The following is a 27,318-nucleotide window of genomic DNA, read 5'->3' on the forward strand; positions in this document are numbered from 1 at the left end:
AAAACATTGTACAGATACCAAGTAATGTATGATGTGTCTATGTCCGATTTAAAAACTTATTGATTCTATAAAATTAAAAATTGTCAAAATTAATTTTAGTTTAAACCTACAATTTTTTTTTATTTTAATGATTGAAGTTACGTTTATTACCGATATCTGATGTTTCTTTCTTTAAATATAAAAAAGGGGAAAACAACTTTCAAATATTATATTGCAAGAAGTAATATATAATTTTTTGTTGTTTTTTAAGGAAAATTTCATGGAAAAGTACCTATGCATCTCATTTTCATTCCAAATTTTAAATTTCTAGTTTACGGTGCATAATGTTATTGACAACCTCCATTTTGGAGAGTACATGGAGTGATTTTTAAAGCGCTAAGCATAGCCGAGCGCTTTATTGTCGTTAGACTTCTACTTCCGGTGCATCGAATAACCGCCCCCTATGAGCAGAAGTATATATCATTTAAACTGGTTAGGGAACCAGTTTCAGGGGTTTATGCACATAACTGCAAGGGCTATTGTGAATCGTACGGGCTATTGGAAATTTAATGTACGGGACTTGCATAAAATCATTGCAGGGAGTGTCACGCAGTGATGAGGAAATACAGTATAGTGGCAATACAGAAGCTGAAATGTTATATACATACACTGTTTATCCTTAATATACATTCAGAGGCTGGGTTAGCGCTTTTCAGTACTATGAGTACTTTGATTTCTTTTCGTCTTAATTTGTGCGTGCGCATCAAGAAGTTGGTATCTAGAGTGAAAACTCGAGTTCCAGGAGAAAACGCTCTTTGGCGCGTTTCTGTACAGACTGTTTTTTATCTAAAGATTTGAAATCTAAAAAAGGGGCTTGAATGAGCTTCACATCATATGCAATAAACGATGTGCCTGATTTTAATCTGTGGAAAGTTTTAGTTAAAATCCCACAGAGAATTTTTTTCCCTCGGAAATTTTAAAGAATATCCGTGAAGATTCTTTTGATAAATGTAAATATATACATTTTCCAGTGTCTTTGTCTGTAATAACACGACATGTACGAGTAGAATTTTTATACAATACAGTCAAATTCAAATGACGTTTTGTTGTTTGCGGGGTTTGCATACGTAATATTCAAATTTTATTCGTATAACTGCTCAAAATTATGGAAGAAATAACGAATCACTCTCTGAGTATCATGAGGTAATAATTTTGGTCGGAGCGTGATCAAATCCAATAAAGCCCAGATGACTTTATGATAGATTTCTTTGAATACCTCATTTTAAGGGTGTGAGATACAAATGTCCATCAATTATAAATGTAAAATACAAGTTTATGAAAGAGGATGGATGATAAGTAAATAACCAGTTCGATATGTATTATGATGTTCAACATGACATTATTAGCTTATCATTTTATATGTAAAATATATATATATTTTGTATATATTTACCAGGGTAAATGCCAAATTTTCTTAATTTTGATGTAAAAAAAAGAGGGTAGATTAAAAATGCTAATGACAATCCATGCAGTACTCTTAATGCATTTAATTTGCCTATCATACCTATTAATTATACCAATTATGTATTTGAAACAGCATCCGAGACGGGTTACGACACTAACGCACTTACATGTACATACACTGACATTATTAGGCGGCATAGTAATAATAGCCCCATTTAATGACCACGTTTGCATGATGTTCTAAATGTATGACAATTATTAATTACATGTACACATGTAAAGAATTGCATGTAATAGCACATCTATTGATAAGCCGGCGCTGTGTGCCATCCCCCATTTAAAAGTGACTATATAAGTATTCACACCCCAACCCACCCATCCCGGGAAAATGGCTATGTACAATATAGGTGATTTCCTTTCACGGAAAGCTGGCTACACATTGTAATTTCTCCATTTTATAACCAAGTTAACCACATCTGGTGGGGTGGTGGCTACTATAAAATAGCCTCTTTTTCTTGTTGGGCGTTGGGGCTACATGTACAATGGGAGAAAAACTGCTATACAACACAGGCTTTAAATTCTTGATATATAATCAGAAAAGACGAGAGCGTCATATTGAGTTTTAAGTCCAGGTTGGGGTTTTTTAAGCCGTACATTTTTTTTTTAGGAAAAAAAAACCCAAATAATTATACATGTATGTTTATAATACACGTATTTGTAAAATGAATTTTGCTGTACATTGTACATTTTGTAATAAAAAAGTGAATTATGATGTACTTGGTCCCACTAATTTGAGAGCATGTGAAAGTAAAAATATAAAAATCTACATCTGTAAGAGTTAAAATAAAAGTTACAGGTACTATATACACGTATATGTATACTACGCATACCCCCCCCCCCCCCCCTCCCCAAACACACATAGTGATACACACACATAAACACACTGATTAGGATTTTCATGCATTATTTTTTATTTAGGGAAAATGTCCCCCCTTATTTTCAAGATTCTTTAGATTAGTCTACCCTCCCCATCCTGGTACGTGCCTGGAAATCTGAACATTCACCTTGACCTATAAAACTCGTGAAATTTAGAGTTGTCTTCCCTTGGAACAGCTGGCAGTTGGCGTCGGTAACTAGAGAGAGAGAGATAGAACTTAGAGACATCCACGATGGACTCGACAGAATTTGAATATCCGGGAATGACCAGTGAAAGTCACCCAGAATGCTTCAACAAGGAAGCAATGCCGGCCCAACCCAAAGAGAAAAAACCAGGGCAACTTCCTGAACATCTCGTAAAGCAGTTCTTTGAAGAGGTTCGTCAAAAATATCTACCGTCTATTATGACATTACTTCGTCTTGTGCACATGTAATATAAATAGTAGCTTTCGGTTATAACAATTATAAAAATATTGAATGAAGCTAAGACATTATACATGCCAATCTGTATCGTCAGTCACAAACCTGTACGGTCACACGTTTGGGTTATAAATTCATACATTTGTGATCGGGTTAACGTTAGGATTATAATTTCATACATTTTTATCGGAAAATCGACATTAGAATGTATATCTTTGAATTGTCATCACCAGTGATGGCATTTGAGCACCCAATATCAAAACTGTAAGCACCTTATACTGTCAATTACACATAGACGCGCTGTTAACGCTTACATATTACACCAATGAAACTTTTTGTATGGTGGCATATCTCTGCCCCTTGTGTGCAAGTTATTTTTCTATTAATTATGTCGACGTGCAAGATAAATATGTTGACATGCAAGATAGTTATGTCAACATGCAACATAACTATGTTGACATGCAAGAAAACTGCAATCAAATTATAAAAGTTATAAGAGTTATAAAAAATCTTAAATATCGCCAACATGTGACATCCAAGATGCTAGATACGCTACCTATTGATGTCAACATGCAACTTCTTTATGTCAACATGCAACTTATTTATGTCGACTTGCAACTTTGTTATGTTAACATGCAAGATAGATATGTTGACATGAAACATATTTATGTCGACATGCAATTTAGTTATGTTAACATACAACTTATATAAGTTGCATGTCAACATATTTATCTCGCATGTAAACATGACTAAGTTGCATGTCAACATATTCGTCTCGCATGTCAACATAAGTAAGTTGCATGTCGACATAAATAAGTTGCATGTCGACTTAAATAAGTTGCATGCCGACATAAAGAAGTTGCATGTCAGCATATTTATCTTGCATGTTAACATAAATAAGTTGCATGTCGACATAAAAAGGTAGCATCTAGTATCTTGGATGTCACATGTGGGCGATATTTGAGATTTTTTGAGATTTTGTATAATTCTTTTCTGATTGTAATTTTCTTGCATGTCAACATAATTATGTTGCATGTTGACATAATTATTTTGCATGTCAACATATTTTTCTTCCATGTCGACATATTTGATTGAAAAAAAACTTGCACACAAGGGGCAGAGATATGCCACCATATTTTTGAGATCACGCGACTGGATTAATTGTATTTAGGCTTCAAGCACTGAGAACGTGCCGCCTATCTGCGTGTATGTACACTTAAATGATTATCGCGGTCTCTCAACTTTGATTATCAGACTGGCGGGGCCCTTGATCGTTGTCTTTAATAATGTTGAGTGTTGACCCTGTCATACTTGTGCACGTGTTTTTTAATCTTATTTACATGTAGAAATATATATTATAACCTCCACGTTTTCCAGAAGAAGAAAAAAAGGTAAACCGAATGCAATAAAACATGTCATAATATATTTTTTAACGAATTATTATTCACAGTGGCGTCGGAAGCAAATTGAAAGTGGGAGGGGGGGGGGGGGGTAAACTTATCATCATAAATCTTGATCATTATAAAAAAAAAACCAAAAAAAAACCCAAAAACAAAAAAAAATCAAATACAAAAAAAAAGAACACGCAACTCCCAAAAATCATGAAATTCCTAATCCGTGGGTGTGTGTGTTGGGGGGGGGGGTGGTGTAGTATACATATAACTTCAATCTTCTATGTCATTCAGTACTTAATGTAACTTGATTTCCTTTAATTTCATTTCATCGTTTAAAAAAAAAAGTAGGGGGCAGCTTTGTGATACTTCAATTTTTTATATGCAAATTTAAGGTGGTATAGGACGCTTCCATGTTGTGACGTATTGTTTATCGAAATAGACGATAAAACCAAAAGTAATTATTTAAGTAGTTTCTTTCCCATATTGTCACCTAACAGCGTAGCACAGTGGGTTAGAGGGTTTACTATGAATCTGTAAGTCATGAGTTCGAACCCCGCTGTGGTTGTACAATTTTAACCCCTCCAAATATTTTAAAAAGCTATTTTTGGGGTAAATATTGTAAAATTTGAAAATTCTAAACCGGTGAATGTATTTCAATTATAATGTATAATGTACTTAAATCCACATTAATATCAACAGATGTCCCATACCACCTTAAGAAAAATTATGTTTGTTGCGAGAAAAAGGGGGGGGGGGGGGAGCTGACCCTTCCTATTGCTACGTGCCTGATAGTTATGTCTAACTTTGCAAAATAAGCCCCCCCCCCCCCTTCCGGTTCCGACGCCTACGATCGGGTTAGTTTAGTGCTCCATTAAATGAAGGTGAGGAAATAGAAAACATGACTCTTTCGTGCATGCGCAGATCTTAACATACCATTTTATCCAACACAGCATTTACATGTAACAGTAACGGAGTTTATCGCTTGGTTTTAAAGTTATTAATTTTTTAAGATTCCTCGTAATCTTATTAATGTCCCATAAAGCTGCCGCAACACTAAAAAAACAAATAAACAATATTCTAATAAACAAAGATTTAGATAAATGTAACTGAACTTCGGGTGAAATGAAAAAGAAATTAACAAAATAAAAACAGCTCCAATACTTGAAGACGAAGATCAGTCGGTGGGATTCCATTGAGTTGGTTTCGTTAGGGGAAAAAAAATGTCCTTTTGAATTTAGTTATATTAATGATACAGGAAGATAGTGCTAATGAAACAAGTCCAACTTGTCCCCAGTGACAAGATAATTATATACTATTTGTTTGTCTAACAGCAGAAAGCTCAGTATGCTACCCGCTTAATTAACATCTCCAAACAGCCTCAGCCTCAGATCATGGTAAGTTGGCTTGTCACGGCTAAGAAATGATATATCGAAATGCAGTGTCAAAATTGCTTATTATTTGTCCAAAAGTGATATTTTATTTTTTAAGTATCACTTCCAATAAAGAAAATATCAAGAATATAATTTATTTGAAATGCATACATAACGACATTGGAAAATATGGTGATGTAATAAACTATAAATGTAATTAATAAAAAAAGTAATATGTTAGACAAGGGTCATTCAAATGCATAAAAGTACATTTTTTTTAACTCAACGCAAACTGAACTCAACGCGAAATCCCCTGGAGCTAGTCATTTTTCTACGAGATACCCCAATGACTTTCAGATTTTTTTTAAAAAATTTCCAATTATCATTCTAACAAAATATCTTCTCGCAGTCCCTTACATTTTGATTTGTTTTCAGGGATACATTTTGATAGAAGATTTCTTCGACGTAAAGAAAGAGCTGGACCCAGTCAGGGAAGCCATTAACACTTTAGTGGATGACCTGGCCAAGAAACTGTACGACGCTGGCAAAATTAAAAGTAAGCAAATATTGTATGACAACTTCCTTAGCTTAAAGAATTATGCCACAATTACATGTAAATATACATTTATGGTAAATGTCATTCTTTTTAAACTGGTGTAATTCTTTTTTAGACATAGCACTTGAAGAATCTCTCTCTCTCTCTCTCTCTCTCTCTCTCTCTCTCTCTCTCTCTCTCTCTCTCTCTCTCTCTCTCTCTCTCTCTCTCTCTCAAGTACATACTTTTTTATTCAGAGCTGTACAAGGACCTCGGGTTTTTTGAGCGGCTGACAAAAATCGAGGCAGAGTTTCCTGGGGCCAACATCATACTTCACAAGACGGGTAAACTGCCTCAGGTACAATTATATACTGTATTTTGAAACTGAGCCGTGTATGTTAATTTGATTTAATTTATGTGTGGACCGACTGAGCAACATTGAACTTTTTTTGGTGAATGGTAAAAGAACATTTTAACCAAATTCATTCCATAGGAAATGGTCTGTTTGTAGTATCTGGTATGGGAGTACTGAATCCAGCGATTTGATAGGATTTGTAATATCTGGCATTTGATTTAATCATTGAAATGATAAAACAAGAGTTTAAACAAACGATTGAAAGTATAATTACTACGATATTTATTATTGTTGAAATGGATGATATGATAATTATCATCCACTTTAGTATGTAACTTTTATTTTCAAGAAATATTAGTATGCTTCACTAGAACTGTCATATTTTGAACACACAGTGGACATATTGACTCACTAAATCGCTATTCTAAAAGAAAAATGACGAAATTTATTAACTCTTTGCTGTTGGTGTAGATATTTTATAAATAGTGCCAGTTTGGGAGGGTAACAGTTGAAATTGACACCCCGAGAAAACCATTGTCAACCGACGCGAAGCGGAGGTTGACAATGGTTTTCGAGGGGTGTCAATTTCAACTGTTATCCTCCCAAACAGGCACTATTTATTTTGTTATACTGAATGTCTTTTTTAAAATTTTTAAGAAAATTTAACTGCTTTTATATAGGAATAACGTGAATTCTACAGCGAACCGTACGCGCATAATTTTCGCGCATGTAACATTTTTTAATGTTACCCGTTGCCAAGTGCGTTGCTAACGCTGAGGGTAATAGTAAATATTATTAACTGCGTCTTAACCAATCAGATTTCAGTATTTAACATGAAAGTATAACAATAAAATTTACCGCGAAATTTCGCTTAAAATCAGAACATTTGTTTCACACCTCGCCATGCATTAATATGCCCACACAGAGTGACAAACCAGCTTATAAATTGTGCTAATGATATTATTTAACTTTTAAAAAGCTCAAAACATATCAAAAGAAGCCTAACGCATAACATTATTAGCGCCATTAAAATGTTATCTGAGAACATCTATAATTGCCGATTGATATTTGAAAAAATTATATCATATTTGCCTCAATAAGAATTCCTGAAAGATTTGTTGTAAGTTCTTTTTGAGACAAATTTAGTTTATAAAGATCAACCGCCAATCTTTTGTATAACTAGAAGTCTTAATCCCCATTGGCAAATTATATATGATAGAATCAATATGATAGACAATTCGTCAAAGTTTCACATCAGTTTTTGAAACGCAATTTTGCAAAATTCGTCGCGACGTCTTGATGAGTACAATTTTGCCTTTAATCAGATGAAAAAAGAAACTTGCGGATGACTAATTCAAGGGTTGGTTTTCTGATTCCAGGCTTTCCGAGATCTGTGGGCAAATGACAGGTTATTAAACGTCATCGAGCAGCTGATTGGGCCCGACATTGCTACGTCACCTGTATGGAATCTGAGAACAAAAACGCCAAAAAACAATGCCACTATTGTTCCTTGGCATCAAGGTGAATAATTAAGGAATAAACTTGCTACACTGTACATGTTCTTTGTATATACATTGTTTATATGTCAATTTTGTCGTTAATTTTTTTCCAAACATGAATTTAGTTAAGAAAGAAATCATAAGAAGTATGTTTTAATATTTAACTTGAAAGAATTGCCTCGATAATGTTTGATTTTATCATAAATATATACTCAGTATATGACATGATACCACCAATACATCAAATTAAATCACGCGCGTGTTTGTGTATGCGTGGGTACATGTGTAAGTGTGTGCGCGTTTTATTCATTAGGTCCATAAAGCACTTGCCAGTGCAAATAATTACAAATTGAGATTTAATTACGTATATTGTATACAATGTTCTTGTTTCCTACTAAAGTTCATTTCTGAATTTGTATTGGATTTTTTTTTTTAGGTTTTGTATTTCAAAGTCTGGTCATTTATTTCAGTAAGATCCTTTTATTTAAGATTTCATGCTAGATGTATTTTAATTCTAGATAGTGGATACTTCGACAACCAATCGTACAACGTGTTGATACCTACTGCGTGGATCCCCCTTTTAGACACTGATGAATTCAACGGAGGAATGCAAGTAAGCTCTCCCGTATATTTACACCAAATGTTGCAATGTTCATAGAGGTTTGAAGCCGGAAAATTTCAAATATAATTCACAAGGAAAATGAAAAAAGTAACAAAACCAGGCCCCCCCCCCCAAAAAAAAAACACAATTTTCCCTCCACCCTTATCCCCCTCCCCAAACCGGAAATATTTTTGGATCCACGCACGAGGTTACTGAGTATATGGTTAGTATGAAATCATGACAATATCATACATCTTCTGTAAAGGTTTTGCAAAATGTTATTTATAAAACTAATGGAAGAAAGAATTTATATGTTATCATGTGTATGATTAATAGCATTAAACATATGAAATGCGTTTACACGTGGTAAATGGAAAAGGTACTCCTGATGTTTTGAACTATTAGGTTGCAAAGAAAGGTCATCGCACCGGCCGCGTAGCAACGCATCAGTGTTGCTGGGGAAATACGTGGTACGTCATGCTAGAGGAAGAAGAAATGAAGAAAACATTAGGTATGCGTATATCAATTTACATTTTGATTGGATTACGTCCTTACGATATCAACCAATGAAATCATTAAACATGAAAATCTATACTGGCGTAGAAACAATCCTTTTGAGATAATTTTATGATGTCTCGTGATGTAAATGTCTATAGTCAGTAAAGAATATAAAAATAACCTTAACTGAAATAACATTTTTTTAAAACAAAGACATGCTTGAGGATAACAATTATACAGTTACAAGACTAGTGGAAAGTAGCTTTCATAAATGATCCCCTATAGTGTTTTATGCAATTAAAACATTGGACTTAAGGTGCAGTAATGCGATTTTTTAAAGTCTGTCTGTTTCATTATTGAATCATGGCTCTTTGAAATTAACGAGATTTGTCTGTCTCTAGTGCTGTACCTACATTATCTTTGCATATTTCACTTGAAACAGCGTCATTAAAACTTGTTTTGATGCAAAATGTAGAAGAATCACAAAGAAAGTCCAAGAGCATGTCAAAATGGCTCTATTTAAGAAGTGAACTCAATGTCTACCCAAGTTATACGAGTATACACTGGGTTGGGACAGTTTACGCTTTATGATTCGTGAAGCGGATTATAAAAAAGCGTAAAATGCTCCAATCCAGGTTATACTCGTATAACTTGGGTAGATATTGAGTTCATATCTTATAATTTAATTTTCTGTAATTTACTGTACATGTTGAGTGCGTTTTAGTTTTAAAAATAACAATCTGTTCAAATTTCAAACGTAACGTCAATCGGATTAGTACGTATTTGACGTTGGTGAATTGTGACGTGTCTTGTGACGTGCAAACCAGGTTATACAAATTTAACTAAAAATTTTCTATCCAACCAAATGCCGCGTTAAAACCAGAATAAATTATTCTTGAATAAATAAAGAAATTGCAGATCATTTTGGACCCAGATCAACTCGATGTATAGAAATCTGACACATTAATTTTCATTAATTCCCCTGTAATTTAACACAGTAAAATGTACGTCATTTATTGACAAGCTTTAGATAATGATATATTTGTAAGTATTTTTTTAGAACGGCGTTTTATTAGAATGCTTTTCCTGATCTGAAAATGAATACTGTGGAATTATTAGATTTCGTGGTGGCTCAAATTTCATGGAATTCGTGGGTAACTCACATCCACGAATTAACACCCTCCACGAATTTCCAAATGTTCGAAATGACGTCCCCACGAACCTATAAAATTTCAGCAATCTACAAAAATTGGCCCCCACGCAATTTGATGATTCCACAGTATGACGTGAACGGAAATATCAATTCACTTCCAAGAGTTATATTTTGTTTGTTATGCGTTTGTTTACATGATTTGCAGGAGTGGACATGGACAATGACGTAATCACATGTCCAGTACCCTACGGAGGAATGCTGCTGTTTAACAACCTGACCCCCCATCGAAGGTTTGAGCAAATATAATAATCTTAAGGAAATAATAACGTTAATTCGTTATTCAAGAAGATATTTTTGTGCTATCACTTTTCAGTCGTTACCGTTTTTCATTAGCTGTGGATTACATTAATGAAGGATTTACCACAGAGATGTTATTTAGATCATTTCCGATTTTGACATATAAAATACGCAATGCTTCTAAACAATGAGATCAAAAACCCTTACGACATGTCATTCGACCTTCATTCATGTATGTTCATGTATATCCAGGGAGTGATACATTTCATAGGCGTAGAATCAACAGGAAATTAGATGTCGAGTTCGAAGCTTTTTTAAGGTTTAGAAAGATTTCCACAGAGCTTAATATGATCTTATTCAATTGTAATTACTCCAATCACTCACATTAGGGTGCGGTTGATGGCACTCTATATTACAAGTACTTTTATAGTACTTTACAAGATATGGTGTCAGTTTCATTGAATTTCAAAATCTGCAGATTTACCACAACATTTTAAATGTTCTCATAGTCTCCCAAACATTTCCAACCAAATCCGCTGGGCCCTAGATCTCAGATGGCAGCGACCGGATCAGCCCTTTGGACTATATGGCCTCAAAGACGGTCTACTTCTACGCAAAGACGGCAAAAATGTGGAGCCTGACTGGGAAAAATTCGAGTCGGTGGATAGGACCACCGTCCAGAAGAAGTCAGTCGAGGGATTCGTGGACGTAAGTTGCTTAATACCGAGAATCACAATTACATGCACGTTGACATGAATTTATAGCATTGCTGTATAGTGTTGGAGGGGGGGGGGGCTAAGGGCTTACATACATTTTTAAAAAATCTAGTACCGTTATGGACTCTTAATGAGTCATTAATAATGACAGTACATGTATAAAAATGAAGGAAAACAAGATTGTAATTTACAAATGTTTTATTGTTATTATAGGTGATAGTCGACGAAGAGTTTGACACCACGATCCAAGGTCCCTGGATGAAAAAATGGCAAATTACTCACATGAATACGCACACTGACGCACATGAACGCGCAGAGAGGAAGTGACGTATAAACTTGGCAATATTCTATGTTAGTGAAAATCCTTTTTGAATCATTTTTGCATACTTGTATTGACTTTAAAATATAACAAGTTGACAGCTCTAAATAATGCCTGCTCCAGTGTATCACCTTTGAAAAGCAGGGTATTCTTTTTTCCGGAGTTTAAAAATTATGCAATCTGTTCATCGAATAAAAATCGAAGCATACTTGTATTACTAAAATCTTTTACATAATTAATGATTTAATATTTCATAAAGATTGTGTTTGCAATATTAAAAAGTCAATAATTTGTTTTATACAATGTATACAGGTGTAACAAGTCTAATATAAAGTACAATAAAAAAAATTGTAAAAAAAAAACCAAACAAAATCAATCAAAACTAAAATTAATCAGAAATATTCCTTTTTACATTATTTTACAGTTTATTTCATCATGGTTTTATATTATCATAATTTATGAAAAAAAGTGTTACATAAATAAAAAAATATTCAACAATATTTTGTTATTTATTCTCCAAATATTGATATATTTCTTGTTCGAACTCTCTTGTCCCCTCCCCCACCTCCCATGCAGCTATTAATAAATTTCTACTCACTCTCTACACACTTCCTAGTGTATGAAGTAATCAAAGTAACATCGTGTGAATCTTAAATGTTTGTTGGCCAAACAAAGAAATTGACGCATGGAGTGATAAATAAAGGTCTAATTTTTACTACACGCATTTTGGATAGAAATGACAAATAGATATTACAAAAGCAATTGATAAATAAATTTCCTTTTGTTTTAAAACTGCTACTTCGTGTCATTTTGATATAAATACATATGCAAGACCAGAAAGTATTTGTGTAAATATTTGCGCTTATCTATCTTGAGCATTAGAATAAAATCCAATGTTTCAACATTTCTAAGATTTCTTTAATACAATTTATTATAAATGATATGAAAAACAAAAGCAAAACAAAAAAAACTATGTTCCACATCTTTTTTACCCCTCGTGTTTCTAGGCCATGATATTAATAATCTTGAAGCTTCGTTCTACTTACTTATTATTTGGTGTATGCTCAATTGAAAAAGGTACACGATTCTCAAATTTTGATAGCATAAAATTTCATGAAAATATTAATATATTTCCAATTATCAAACTTACAAATAGCATGTAGCACAGTGCACTTTGGCAGGTATTGTCACGTTTTCTCATCAACAGTCGTTTGGATATTGCATTTGGTCAGTCACAAGTCTATGTATAGATAAAAGAAGAGCATTAATTACAAAAAGTGCGTGTACAATTATAACTAGTTTACTTACTCGGCGGCTCCAAGTAAAAGGAGTCCGCCATGAATGCTAGGTGAGAATATTACATACATGTATGTAATTAGTTTATGGCCATGAGTAATCGAAAAATACATGTAGAAGAACGAAGAAAAGGTTTAATGCCTATTCTATGATATAATATTATTATAGATGCCCAGTTGATCATTGTATTTTCAAACTATTAAAACACTGTGTTTGATAATTTCAACTCGAAAAAAATAATAACACATTTACAAACACTATTTAAAGCTGATCTCACATTGAGGTTTTTTTTTCTTAAAAATTGACAACTCATCGAATTACAAATAACAGACAGTACACGAATTTTAAGTGTTGGAATTTTTTGTTGGGCCAGAAAAAAGGCTTTGTGAGGAAACAAAATCGCACAAGCTTAACAACGTGCTTAAGATTAACACATACATATATTATAGTATCAGGTTTTTCCTTACAAATGTTCATGTTATTTAAATCAAATGTTCACGACCATCAGACATTATTCACACCGTAGGTTACGATCCGTCCATGTTGTTCGGATTTCCTGATGGGATTTCTTGACATCAACCTGTCTCGTGACCATTCAATTACAAATGCATTCGAACCATTTTAGGACCATTTTGAAAGAGAATTATAGGTTGTTAATAAAGTTTAATATGTGCGCGGATTCCGATTTTCTTTTTAAGGGGTTGGCGGGATAATTTTGTTTACAGGGGAGGTCCGATGCCAATCTTCGGTAATTTTACAATGTGAATTAGATAAGTGGGAATTTTCACGAGGGGATGGGAGGGCCGGGACCTAAAGCATACCCTCAGCCACTGGCAACGCCTCTGTCCCTTCTCTAGATCCACGCATGAAATAATATCAACTGTTTGAGTCTTTGCGCTGTTTTAACTCAAAGGGAGCCTTAACGGCACTGTTTTATACCTTTGAACGATTGAATGTGGCAAGATTCTGTATTTTCTTAATTAAAAGCAACACTCACATATTATTTCTTACTTATCACTTTACTTAGTGTTTCATCAATCACATACACTTTTATACATGTATATCGAGTATGGAAGTGGAAATGATTTGAAAAACAATGCTTGAAAAAATTTAACAACGTGCTTATATTTTTTCGTATTGTACATGTATTTTTTAATTATGTCAAGTAATCAATAAGATTACTTATATCATTATCGCACAAAATTCAAACTAATAAATTCTTGAAAAAGTATTGACGAAATTATTTTCTTATTAACATTTTTAACATGAGAAGCCAATATTGAGAAAAGAACATTTTGCATCCAGATCGAAACATTTTCATCAAAATTCTTTAATAAAGACGCATTAAAGGTTTAATGTATAACGTTATGTGTAATTTTCATACTTGCACCAATGCATGAAAAATTTGAATTTACTATTAAATGAGGAATTAAACAATAAAAGCCTTCTTTACCTTCGTATTCTAAAATGACAATTTATACAGCGTGTTAGGTTTTTTAAATAGTCTAACAATTGGAACTTACGCCTTATGTTCACCGTTCATAATAAAAATTAAAAACAACATGTCGACATCATAAGTCTTTCTCTAAATATTGGTACACGTTTTCAAGTACCATTACTGTCTTTCTTTTGTGAAATAGCTGTTCGTCTCGGACCAAAACTTTTTAATTTTCTGTAAATCCCCCTTGACAGTGGGGCGAGTTTTAAGTTTCGGGGTTTTTCTATCGACATTTTGGAAGTGTTAATTGAAACAGAGGTAAGTGAACCGAAATTAAAGAATATTTCTATTAATTTGCTCAGGAAATGGTATATCTGGAAAGATGTTTTTGAAAATCTTCATAGAATAGATATATAATTTTGTTTCTTTAATTGTTGTTTAAGTCTGAGATATAGAGGTGAATGATCAAGTGTAATTTGTAGTGATAAACAGCTTACAATAACCGTTTATTATTTATTATGATCAAAACGTACCAATCAAGAGGTTCCGGTAATTTATATTATTACATGTTGTTTTGTGGTTTATCTGTTTTGCTTGTAAAATCGTTCACTCAGGCAGTGTGAATGTCACATCGACTATTGACTTATACCCCCCCCCCCCTTCCTTCACCAGCCGCAGGGTGACTGTAAATTTTGCTTTTTTCTAAAAATTTTACTGATATCTGACATTGTATCTTATTTAAAAATATTTATCTATTTTGGACCTCAGGTACCGTCACGTTGGCGGTTTGGGTGAAATAATTTGAATTAAATTGAATTGTAAAAAATAACAATTTACGATTATTTCAGTATCCGTTATGTAAAACTAAGTTCTCTATCTGAATGGTATTGTTTAAATTGTCACCTGTTCATGTATACATGTACATTATGTTAAAATATCTACATCCTTTGGTATGTGTTTCATCTTCTGTACAAAATTCGTTTGATCAAATCAAATCATCGTTATATCTACTCATGTAGATGTTCGAAGGGAAAAATGTTTCTCGATCCCCAATTTTCTGATTATTTCGAATTTATAGTAATGACGTAGAGATTTCATTTCCTGTTATAAATTCTTCAATTGACGTTATTGCCACGAAGCCTAAAAAAACACGATTGCAGTCTACTTGTAAGAACTTCTACTAAATTACAACTGCTGCAATTACAACTGAGTTTCATGATTTGGCACATTAGACTTATACTTAGTCTAGTATATACACTGTACCAATGTATTTGTTACATGTAGCATTAAAGGTATGCTAAGTATAAAATGTAGAACAGGTTGTTTGATTTTAGGCTTGGTGCCTTTTGTTGGAATTTGCGTTTAAGATTTAATTTGAAAGCTTAACTTTCATATATTACAAAATGTCTTTTGAAAAGGTCAGTTTAAATACCGAAAAATGTTCAACATCAATTTAAATTATGAATTATGAGAATGATATATGTTTCCTATAATGCTGCTATTATTTATTTACAGGTATAATGGGGTGTGGTAATTGCTGCTCGAAGTTTTTCCTGGTTGTTTTTAATACCTTCTTTTTGGTAATTGTTTTTAATAAACATAAATATCGAATGTTCATATACTCTTATTCATGTAAATCTCTCTCTCTCTCTCTCTCTCTCTCTCTCTCTCTCTCTCTCTCTCTCTCTCTCTCTCTCGATCATGTATTGAAACTCAATTTGCAGAAAAAGAAAAAAAAATCCAATAACTGAACGTCATTATACATTCTTTGATCACCCCCAAAATTTTTTTTTTATAAATAGAGAGATTAAAAAGTTCTCAGAAGTTTAGTTTCCCTATGAACATTTTAATATTATTTGAAGTTTTCACGTATATAAGAGCTTTTGAAATAAATCAACGCTATTACTTTTACCAGTGTGTTGACTGTTGCTTTGCAGTTGTTTGGTGCAGCATGCCTCAGTTTGGGGATATATGTCCTGGTGGACAAGAATCAAATCCTTGTTCTGACTCGAAGTGTGGACACAGATAGTCTTGACGTCCCGTCCCTGCTAGAATCGGCCGCTTATGCCCTCATTGCTGGAGGAGGGTTCGTGTTTCTAGTGGCTTTCTTAGGATGTTGCGGGGCCATGAAAAGAGACAAATGCATGCTCACAGTGGTAAAACTGTTCACTTATAAGATAGTTATTACTTTATTAGAATTGTCAGTCGTCATGTATTTGCTTAAAACCAACGAGCTCATATTCAGAAGTTATAGAACACGACTTGTATGTATGTGTAATCAAAGAAATGTAACTCTTAAGGCAACAATGGCATTGCATTATCATGGAGTTATCTATAAAAGTATATATGCATTGTACCTATCAATTATAAAAACAAGACGACAACAAAACTATATCTTTATTCTCAATGTCTAGACTTCTTTAGAATTCTAAAAAAAAAATTACATTTCCAGTGAATTTTAAATCTATTATAAAATTGATCATCATATAAAATCATATTATATTAAACACAAAGGAAAGGAATTGATCATTTGTTAGAAGAGGGAGGGTCCGAACCACAGCTATGATTAGAGTATTACTTACTTCTATATATATAGTTCAGGGGCACGGGTATTCACAATGCCACAAACAAAACAGACATTATATTTATCTAATTTGATTTAAACAATATTTTTGTTATACATGATTAAAATATTTATCTGATATGCATGCACGCGTAACTCCTGTTTTCTTACACTCTAGTATGCGATAATCGTCGGACTGATTTTCGCTGTGGAAGCTGCAGCTTGCATCTTGGCAGTTGTTTACAAAAGTGACGTAAGTATAACTTCCGGTCAAACAAGAGACACAGTTGGTGGAACACATCAGTAAAGATAGCTTAATCTTCACGAAAATTAATCTTTTAATATCATTTAAAAACCATTTGCTTTTGTTTACAGTTTGACAAATACGCCAAAGGAAATCTGAACACTTTGATGCAGACGAGATACAGAGGCCCGTATGACACGTCAGACTTCCTCAGCTTGGCTTTCGATTTGACGTTCATTTTGGTCGGTAGATTATAATCAGATGTCATTTATAATTCTCGATATCGTGTATTGTAAAATTGTCTTTAAAATAACACACAAACGAAGAAAAATTGCCAGGCCCCAAAAAATAAAATTAAAAAAACCCACTCACCTCCCTCAAAAAAAATTCATTTTTTTTTCAGTTGGAGTGTTGTGGAATTGAATCGGGTTCAGAGTTTAACTCAACGGTCACCAATTGGAATACCACTTATGTCTACCAGAGTGGAGGTAGCTACACCGTGGCTACTGCCACAATACCCCTCACTTGTTGCGAGTTCTCCAACAAGGACGCATTTCCTACAGACGTCACGACTTTTTACAACTCAATGACAAACAACCAATGTCCAATTAACCAAGCCAACTCTTATTACAATCAGGTAAAACTTCACACCCTCATTTCATTTCAATTATCTTCTTCGGTTTTTACAACCAAATTGCAAAGTAAGTTATTCTTTCGAAAGAAAAAAAACTATAACCCCTTAAGACTTTGATCCACATTAATTTATTGGCCCATTCTCACCTCACCGTAAAAAGGCTTACAGACGCCCGGCGGAAGGATAAACGGTGGCATGCTGAATTTACGTTGGTGAAAGTCGTCCTCACGTACATGTATATTGAAGGTTCTACAGATCAGCGTATTGCAATCTGATTAAAGTCAACTGCTCTGATACGCGTCTGATAGCATACCAGTCTATCAAAACAGATGATTTTAGTCAGAGTGCGTGTATCGAGGCAGAAATCAATTAAGCATTGAATCCTTATTTTTGGAAGTCGCTGGTCCTATAACACACCAAGCGGTGCAGACAAATTGGATACCGCGCGTTAGACATCATACTGATGTGTACCGATATTTGGTGTATCGTCGGTTTTAAGCCATAATTATATACGCTCTTAGTCAGGGATATGAAACATACATGGAACAGTCATATTTAACCCATCGCAACTTCTCGGGCCTTTCCGGCAGGCTCGGGAAGTTGAGATTGATATTTAGTTCGCTTCCGGAACTACGTGTAAAAACAAAGTACCAGAAACTTTGTCAAAAAATATTTTTTTATTGACAAATAGAATTAATTTAACGATCATTTTCCATTAGTTCAAATTGGTGACGTAAGTTTGAACGTTTTATTTAATTTTAAAATAATATATAAATATACTCAAAAGGCGTGATGACGTTTATATTTGTGCTCATAGCGTAAGTGTATTCAAAAGATGAACGTCGCAGATTTCCAATGCAAACATAAGGGGAAATGTACACTGAATGTAAATATGGATGCTAACGGTTAAAACGGAAATAACCGGACCTTTACGGACATTGAACGTGCTCGCTGATTGTGCTAAGGACAAACAAATTGCAACTTTTGATCTTCCTATAGAACATGATTCGCCATCCTTTGGAATTCCTTGGACCTTATTCAGTGAAATGTGACTGAGTTTTCAATTATCAGATCAAATATAGGCCTAATGTAAATTAACGAAGTCTCGGTGTATTGTATTATATTGTATTGTAAACTTTATATGCACAAATGAAGACGTGCAGGGACATATACATTAAATCAGAAGCATAATTATCATTAATTATGACAAGTAATGAAAATTATTAAAGTGAATATAGCCCAGATGGCAGACATTCTTTTTCTACATGTAGTATGATTCAGACAATGAAATGCCACCGTCATATGCAAATAGAAAAGCAACAAAGTGCTTTTATAAACTGAACGTGTATATTGAACAGTAGGTATTATAAGTAAAATAAAATACTAGTAACTGTATGGATTTTTATTCAACATTAAAGGGGCATGGTCACGATTTTGGTCAAATTTTATTTTTCTGTTTTTATTTTTTACAATGCTTTATGAATGCATTTCTAATGTTCAAATGAAATTTGGGTCCTCGTCGATGAGTTTTAAGCAAGATACAGGGCTCACAATTCTTTGTCATGTAAACAAGGCTCGTGCCCTGTTTTTGTTTACATATGTTCAATATACCAGTAAAAAATCTTTTTCAAGATGATTCGTCTATATTCTTATTCTTTTTAAGCATAAATAAACAGTTCCTAACGATTAACACATTCATTTTAGGTCTAAAACTGGAATTTTCACTTCAACATTCAAACATTCAAAATGTAAACAGCTTTGTTTACAGAGCGAGGAATTGTAACCTCTGTAACTCGCTTATAACTCAACAAATGACACTCAAATTTTGGTTGCCAATACCTTACTGAAGCATTATAAACATTAAAATCGAATTAATAATTTTTGACCAAAATCGTGACCATGCCCCTTTAATACTCGATGTGCATTTCAGAAGCAGCACAGTTTATGAACGTATAATGTCTCTTTGTAAAAGTTGTAGCTATATATTCATTTTTATAGGTAGAAATACTATTAATCTAATAGCCACGTCTAAAGCGTAATGATTTCACATCTAAACTCCACAGTCTACCTTTTTTGATGAAGGATGGGGGAGGGGCTAAAATTTATTATGCAACAAATGGAAAATAAAGAATAATCACAAAAATATGGCAAATAATAATAAGCTGTTTCCTTTCAGGGATGCTATGATCAACTACAGTCTAAATTTGAATCGTATCTTTATATCCTGATTGGAATAGCAGCAGGCGTTGGTTTGTTACAGGTGTGTGAATTAAGTCATCATATAACATGCATACATGTAATTATGTTACTGTAGCATATAAAACAAATGAAGAAACTTACTTCATTTAATTTCTAATTCTTGACAATCAAAGTTGTAGCAATATCTGTTTAATCTGATTAAATAGACCGTCGTTACTGTCAACAGCTGTCATGAAAGAGTCAATATTTGCAATCTAATATTAATTTACATCTGCATTTTTTTTTTCGAATGTTAAAATAAATCACTGTTCCCACTTTTTATATCAAATCTATAATTTAGAATTTATCGATCACTTCCAATTTCAGCTGATCGGTATAGTAGCGGCATGCTGTTTGTTAAAGAAGGACAGTGATGTTGACGATGAAGATGGCTTGAAAAAGGCCGCCAAAGCTTAGTACTAGTGCACCGGATATGAGATGTACACTGACCGCTATGACGAAATCGGAATGACGTCATGAATCTCATCATAATATTTTTTTACGCAATTTGTTAATATATTTTATTTTTAATTGTTATATTGTTGACATGAATTTAACAGTGAAGAGAAATTAAAACAGACACAGTACAGATTTTAATCTTTTTATTGACTATAAATTATTACATAATTGTTGATTTTGAAAAAAAATTAAAAAAAAAATTAGTACAGCTCATCAAATACTAATTTTACAAATGCAACCAAAAATAACGTTATCAATAAACAGAATTTCAACGAATTAAATACAACAAAGTACGAGCATGGCATAGATGACTCGTTTAGAATTGTTGTCAACCAGCCATTCTCACAAGACTAGATAGTTATAATAACGGACTGTTTCTCCGTTCTTCTGGTGTACTTTCAGACGTGTACTTTGCAGTCTCGATATATACTCATGAATGCAAGTGTAAGGGTACATTCAAACAAAATAAACAATTTCGTTATAAAGATTCCTTTATTTTTTTATTGATTAAAATATATTAATTTATTTATACGATTTTTAGCAAAGTAAATTTCAAAGAAACCGAATCTTATTTGTGTGAACGTTTATGCTTCTTTAATAATGTGTGTTCTTGGACAAAGGTGTAAATCTTATTTTAGATATACTGACCGTGAATGCAAATAAATAGAAAAGCCTTCACGTTTGGCAAAATGATACAAATAAATTATTTAATACCGGTATGTAACAAGTTTCGAAGTTTTCTTTATCAACGAACTTCGTGCTTTATCAGTCTACAATCACAGTTCTTGCATAATGGTATGATCTGAACGCTCCGGTTCCGCTTTTAGCAACATGGGGGATACTTTCGACCAGGTTCCATTATGTGGGTTAGGATTCACCCCCAGAATATTGCACATCAGCTGGTAGAGCTCGACATTATAGAAAGGTGGGCTGACGAAGTTCTTTTTGAAACCTGGAAAATTAATATGTAAACGGTGTGACCGTTGGACCGAGCGCAGATTTAACTCAGTGCAGTTTGATTTTTGTAGAATAAAATTTATTTGAAATGCAACACAGTAGGATCCGCCTGGTTGACTACTCAAAGCATTAGCCAAAGTTTAACGAAACGTCGCGTGCTCAGTCTACATTATGACGTCATGTTTCAAACGTAATACACGTTTTATCTTCGGAATTAGCCGAAGAGAGTTACGTTATTCCGAACTTTTTTATATTTCTTCTTTACTTGTTTATCAATTTAATTCATATAAATGCCGCAGTTATAAAATTGAATACTTTATTCAGTATCTAAAAGATCAGTTCCTTGATATTAATGTTTTTATTTTCCATCTGATAATTTGATAAGACATACATAGAACTAGTCGTGTTTCTTGACTGAAGCACTATTGAAACTTATTCGGTGTCCTCTTTTATTTCTTTTGATTCAAATTACCTTCTATTTAAATACTGGAACATTTTAATCGAGTTTAGGGCAACAAACATCGATAAGTACCGGTCAAATAATGATCGAGTTAACTTTTTAAAAACAAAATGGCTGCCAATATGGCGGCGCCCATGGCTGGAAGAAAATTATTTTGGCCTTAGTACCCCTGATTCAACTTTCATTTTTCAATGAATTTCTTATATATACGTGTTACCATTAATCCTCGCTTCGCGAGGCGGGCTTCGCCCGCCTCTCGCTGCGCTCGGTATAAACTACCGATACAACTTCCAATACAATGGAAAAAAGAGAATGTGGAACAGTGAAGGCTAAATGTACATGCGAGGATATGGGGGGGGGGGGGACACTATCATTGGACAATTTATACTTGCTAATCATGTTACCAAAACTAAATATGGCCTTGGATTCCATAGCTAGTTGTAATTGTCTTTCTCTACAAATGCTGTTATATATGAGAGAGAGAGAGAGAGAGAGAGAGAGAGAGAGAGAGAGAGAGAGAGAGAGAAGAGAGAGAGAGAGAGAGAGAGAGAGAGAGAGAGAGAGAGAGAGAGAGAGAGAGAACTTGCACTTTGTAATCTCCCCTCATTTTATATGGGAATGGGCAACAGATGAATGAGATATTTTTAAGCTGAATCTACTTTAGAATATAAATCACATTGTACGTACCCGGTCCAGAGGCCAGAAATATGGCTCTCATATCAGAGTCAGCGTTGTCATAGCCATGCATCCCTTTCATCTGATCAGTGCCATCGTATCGAGGAATACTGGTATAAACGATATTCTGAACAAAAATAGAAAACATGAAGACTGATTTTCTAAACATTCACCACTTGGAAGTTGAAACTACAATCAACATATGAAAACAAATCAATTTTATTTAATGCCTAGGTGATGACAATGGCATTGCCATCTTTGGAATTTATAATAGGTATGAATCGTCCACTTACACACTGTAGACACCCCACACATTTACAGGGCGAGGTGATGTACACCCCTTCATCTGCCTCCACAAAGATGGGGGATACCCGGTAATGGCCCTTTAGATTGTAGCGCTCAGGTATGTTGTCTTTTCTGTACACCGTTATTTTACCGTTCTTGGCAACTTCTTGGAGAGCGTCGTATATCTAATGGTTAATTTAAAGATTTATTGAACAATCTGACGAATAAATATTGTTAAAAAGTAACACATTGATAGACTAACTAATTTTTTGCATGCATGTCTTGAAAACGAACTAAGATGAAAGTATATTCTTAGAAATAATAAATCTATTTCCTTTAACGGGGGCATGGTCACGATTTCGGTCAAATTTCATTTGTCTATTTTAGTGTTATAATGCTTTAGAAATGCATTTCTAATGATAAACCAAAATTTGAGAGTCAGTTGTGAATTATAAACAAAACACGGAGCTCATAATTCTTTGTCATGTAAACAAGGCTCGTACCTTGGTTTTGTTTACATTGGTTCAATATACCGGTACACATTTTTTTTTCAAGCTTATTTCTCTCTGTTCTCCTTCGTATTGAGCGTATTTTATAAATAAATGGTACCTGTAGCGTTTTATCACATTAATTTTTGGTCTAAAACTAAAATGTTCACTTCTTTCAAACGTAAATAAAGCTTTGATTACATGGCAAAGAATTGTAAGCTCTGTTTCTCGTTAATAAACACGACGACTGACTCTCAAATTTTGGTTGACCATTACAAAATGACTTACTGAAGCATTGTAAACATAAAAAAACCGGGAAAATAATTTTTGACCAAAATCGTGACCATGCCTCTTTAAACATACATTGCAAACAAAGTTCAGGCAAATCTAATTAAAAGTGCTTCCCAGTAATGACATTTGTGGCTTTATGGTCCCGCAGAGAGGAAGTTTCTGAAAGCTAATCCAAAGCTAATAAAGAAATGGTTCAGTGAGGTAAAGCTGCTATATGTAGTCAAACGCCCTCAAATTAAACCCTGAATATAAACAAAATGTAATCGATGTAAGAATCGACAAAACAGTGATGAAATTAAAAATTGCTTTATTTGTTAAACATCGTGTTTATTGTCTGGGTTTGCTAAATTGTGATAAAACTACGAAACCATAAACAAAATGAAATCAGATACGACATTGAGATATATTATAATAAACCAAAACCAACTAGTTACTTACTTTGTAAATCAAGAGTTTTTCGATTCTAAAATTTTAATGATGACGATTGATACAAATTTATTGTCAACTGAGAACACAAGTACTCGAGTTTAGTTTACCTTGTCAATCAAACCAGGCTTTGGCCAGATTTTCACCGTGGATCCCTCGGGAATTAATGCTGTCACATCCTCCATGTCTAGTGTTTTAAATAAATCAACCGTTTCTTGAATATTTGCCATTCCATGGTCAGAAAATACCATCAGACTGACGTCATCCAACCCTAATGACGTCATTTGTTTGATCAGATTGTAAATCTCGTCATCAACTTTCTTGATCATATCCTTAAGTTCTTTGGAACCCACACCGTATCTGTGGCCATAATGATCCACTGCTTCAATGTATATCCCTAGAAAAAAATGCTTAAGGTAGCTCGCGGGTTTACCTGCCTGTGAGAAAACCTACCTTGAAAATTTGTCCACGTGATCCATAGATTTTATAGTTTTATTTCTAAAATTTATTTAAGATTCGTCTGCGCGGTAATAATGTTATCGTGTTTCAAATACAGTGTCATTAATAAAATCAAGCAACGCCATTTCAATGAAATATATAGTAAAATGCACATTTTAACCGAGAAACGCATTACAAAACTATGCTCCAAACTTTTAAACGATTCAGACGAAATTAATCATACTCAACACAAAAACAGAGGAGATAATTATGAATCAATTCATAAAAAAATATAAGTATGTGTTCTCGGCCAATTTTTGGCAAAAAAACTTTAAAGATTTAAAAGATTTCAATCAACTTTAATCTTCACTTACATGTATATTTGATAATTAAATAAAGTATATAAATAATCAATTAACATCTCAAATTACCAACAAAATCCGCAGAACCATTTTGAAATAGATTGAGCGATTCTTGGATTGAATACTGCATTTCCTGAATTTGTGACACTTTTGGTCTATGTAGACAAAACGTAGGCTTAACTCCCCTGATGGCAACATCACACTCCCTCCAGTAGTAAAAGTATGTCTTTTTACCCTAAAAATGATAATAATTGTCATCAGTTTTGTAAAAAAAAAAGTCAATATTCTAACCAAAAAAATGCTGATTATTATAATTCATCATGAAAACTACATATACATGTGAACCATGTTGAACTTCAATTTGCGCATATTTCTCGCCGCGAACAAGGTTGCTATTACAACACGGGTGTGGATCAGACTTGGTTGGTCGCGAAGGATAGTCGCTGCAAACCAGTTTATCTCAGGTTAATTGCGTAATAAAGCCGTTGCGAATAAAAATTGGTTTACAGAAAACAAAAAGAATTTCAAAAGTTAGAGTATCTTATGTCTGTCTTTTTTACCAACCCAGACTTTTATAATTCCTGCATATCTTGCTGCTTTGTATGCTTCAAAGACATATATGCATATGATACAAAAACATGATTTTAGATACTGTTTATGTTTATCACCCAATATAAAGAAAGCCGCATCAAAATGCCAATCAGTATATTAAGTACACCTGACCCCCATCCACAGGCCATTACCTGTTTCTCTGCGGTCACCCATAGTGGTTCAGCATCGTCCCACCAATGAGGCTCGTGCTTCTCTTTGGGAAAGTTAGCATCGTCCATGAAAATGTTCCGACCGCGTTTTTCATCAAACATGAGGTTTGAGACATAACCATGACTTTCTGTATGGACACCTGAAATTGTAACAACAAAGAACATGTCTTCATCTTTATGCGAGGTCAAGAGAATTCTCCCCGGGGTCCGGAGAGTAATTTTTGTTTGCTGGGGGAGGGGTAATAACTTAACTATGTAATTTTAATAAGTTTGAATTTTTCGGAGGGTGTGGGGGGGGGGGGGGGGGTCTACATTCGCACGGGTCTTAGTTTGGTTAAGTCGGACTCCTTGGTCTTTCTGGAGATAAAATGTATCTACAGATCAGGTTACGGCGAGGTTAACTAAAGGTAAAACACTGACCTTATCTCTAAACCAAAAGAGCTACAACTATGCAAACCTTGAAACTTATCAAGTGTTATCGTTTCTACATTATAGATGACCTATCAGGTACGTATTTAAAGATTCATGGTAGCGATTTTGGTCAGATTCTTTTTTTCTGTTTTTATTATTTACAATGCTTTAGGAATGCATTTCTAATGATCAAATACAATTTGAGAGACAGTCGTTGAGTTTTCAGCAAGACACAGGGCTCACAATTCTGTTTTTGTTTACATATGTTCAATATGCCAGTAAAAAAATCTTTTTTCAAGCGGATTTGTCTATCTTCTTATTCATTCATAACATACATTTATTTTTGATCTAAATATGGAATTTTCACTTCAAAATTCAAAATGTAAACAGGATTGTTTACATATAGCAAAGAATTCTAAGCTATGTAACTCGCATATATAACTCAACGAATGACACTCAAATTTCGGTCGCCTATTAAAAATGCCTCTCAGAAGCATTATAAACATTAAAATCGAAAAATATTTTTTGATCAAAATCGTGACCACGCCCCTTTAACCTCTAACCTGTCATGATGGAATAGTAATTAGGATACGACAGCGTTGGATACACAGGTATCATGTATTCGGCCTTCACACCGCGCTGAAGAATGCTTCCAAACCCAGGCAGCATGTGCCCACCTTGTTCCAGATAATCCCATCGGAATCCGTCCAAGAGTATCACAAGCAGACGAGATCCCGACGTGTTCCGGGAAAAAAGCAGGTGCAAACACACTATTGAAAATATCCATCGTGAAAATCCGGAGAGATTATTATACAGCACCATGGCCGTCCAACGGTTCTTTAACCAAGGATTCACAGTCCTATAATCACAATTGTCATTCACCTGACTACATGTACAATGACACAAGGAAGGTGACAGAGGTTATATTTTACGGAGCGCATTATCAACATAAAATTGTACCCGCGTCGGAAATTTGGCGGAAGTGTAGGAAGTTCCTGTTTCAATACTTGTTTTGTACGATAAATTATTGACCCCGTTTAATGTTGGCATTCATTGATCATCTGAATAAAACTCGCCATGTTTTTTATCTGTTTTTTGCGATCGATAATGTAACAAATAAAAAAATAAAGGAAGTACGATGAAGCATAAATGCCATCTTGATTTTTTTTTTAACTCGACGAAGCATTAATATCATCTTGGTTTTTTTAGTCACAAAAAATACATTTTTTTTCTTGGTTTGTTTGATTTTTGGGAGAATTGTTTTGTTCTATAAGTGGTTAAAAAATAATGAAAAATGTTGGCTGTTTATGATTTATTTACCGTTGCGAAAGAAAAAGCTTTTAAAAGGTTGGAATT

General features: G+C 33.9%; 3 protein-coding genes across 3 annotated transcripts; 2 read left to right on the top strand and 1 right to left on the bottom strand.

Annotated features, from left to right (window-relative positions):
- Positions 1 to 2,520: 2,520 nt before the first annotated feature.
- On the top strand, positions 2,521 to 11,660 carry LOC105337287 (1-deoxypentalenic acid 11-beta-hydroxylase). The gene is made up of 9 exons (XM_034482609.2): positions 2,521 to 2,756; positions 5,999 to 6,119; positions 6,356 to 6,456; positions 7,833 to 7,974; positions 8,471 to 8,565; positions 8,959 to 9,064; positions 10,410 to 10,494; positions 11,011 to 11,209; positions 11,431 to 11,660. Exons 1-9 carry the CDS (start codon positions 2,613 to 2,615, stop codon positions 11,542 to 11,544), a joined length of 1,107 nt encoding a protein of 368 aa, XP_034338500.2. The 5' UTR covers positions 2,521 to 2,612; the 3' UTR covers positions 11,545 to 11,660.
- Positions 11,661 to 14,458: 2,798 nt separating this feature from the next.
- On the top strand, positions 14,459 to 20,520 carry LOC105337286 (tetraspanin-18). The gene is made up of 8 exons (XM_011441942.4): positions 14,459 to 14,588; positions 15,786 to 15,850; positions 16,208 to 16,426; positions 17,012 to 17,086; positions 17,209 to 17,319; positions 17,481 to 17,714; positions 19,888 to 19,971; positions 20,277 to 20,520. The coding sequence occupies exons 2-8, from the start codon at positions 15,791 to 15,793 to the stop codon at positions 20,364 to 20,366; spliced, it is 873 nt and encodes a 290-aa protein (XP_011440244.1). The 5' UTR covers positions 14,459 to 14,588; positions 15,786 to 15,790; the 3' UTR covers positions 20,367 to 20,520.
- Positions 20,521 to 20,536: 16 nt separating this feature from the next.
- On the bottom strand, positions 20,537 to 27,044 carry LOC105337285 (glycerophosphocholine cholinephosphodiesterase ENPP6). The gene is made up of 7 exons (XM_034482608.2): positions 26,526 to 27,044; positions 25,534 to 25,691; positions 24,860 to 25,025; positions 24,101 to 24,387; positions 22,794 to 22,970; positions 22,513 to 22,627; positions 20,537 to 21,360 (listed from the first exon to the last, which is right to left on the bottom strand). Exons 1-7 carry the CDS (start codon positions 26,782 to 26,784, stop codon positions 21,185 to 21,187), a joined length of 1,338 nt encoding a protein of 445 aa, XP_034338499.2. The 5' UTR covers positions 26,785 to 27,044; the 3' UTR covers positions 20,537 to 21,184.
- Positions 27,045 to 27,318: the final 274 nt, after the last annotated feature.

This window comes from Magallana gigas, chromosome 3, assembly GCF_963853765.1.
Source record: "Magallana gigas chromosome 3, xbMagGiga1.1, whole genome shotgun sequence".
Taxonomy (NCBI): domain Eukaryota; kingdom Metazoa; phylum Mollusca; class Bivalvia; order Ostreida; family Ostreidae; genus Magallana; species Magallana gigas.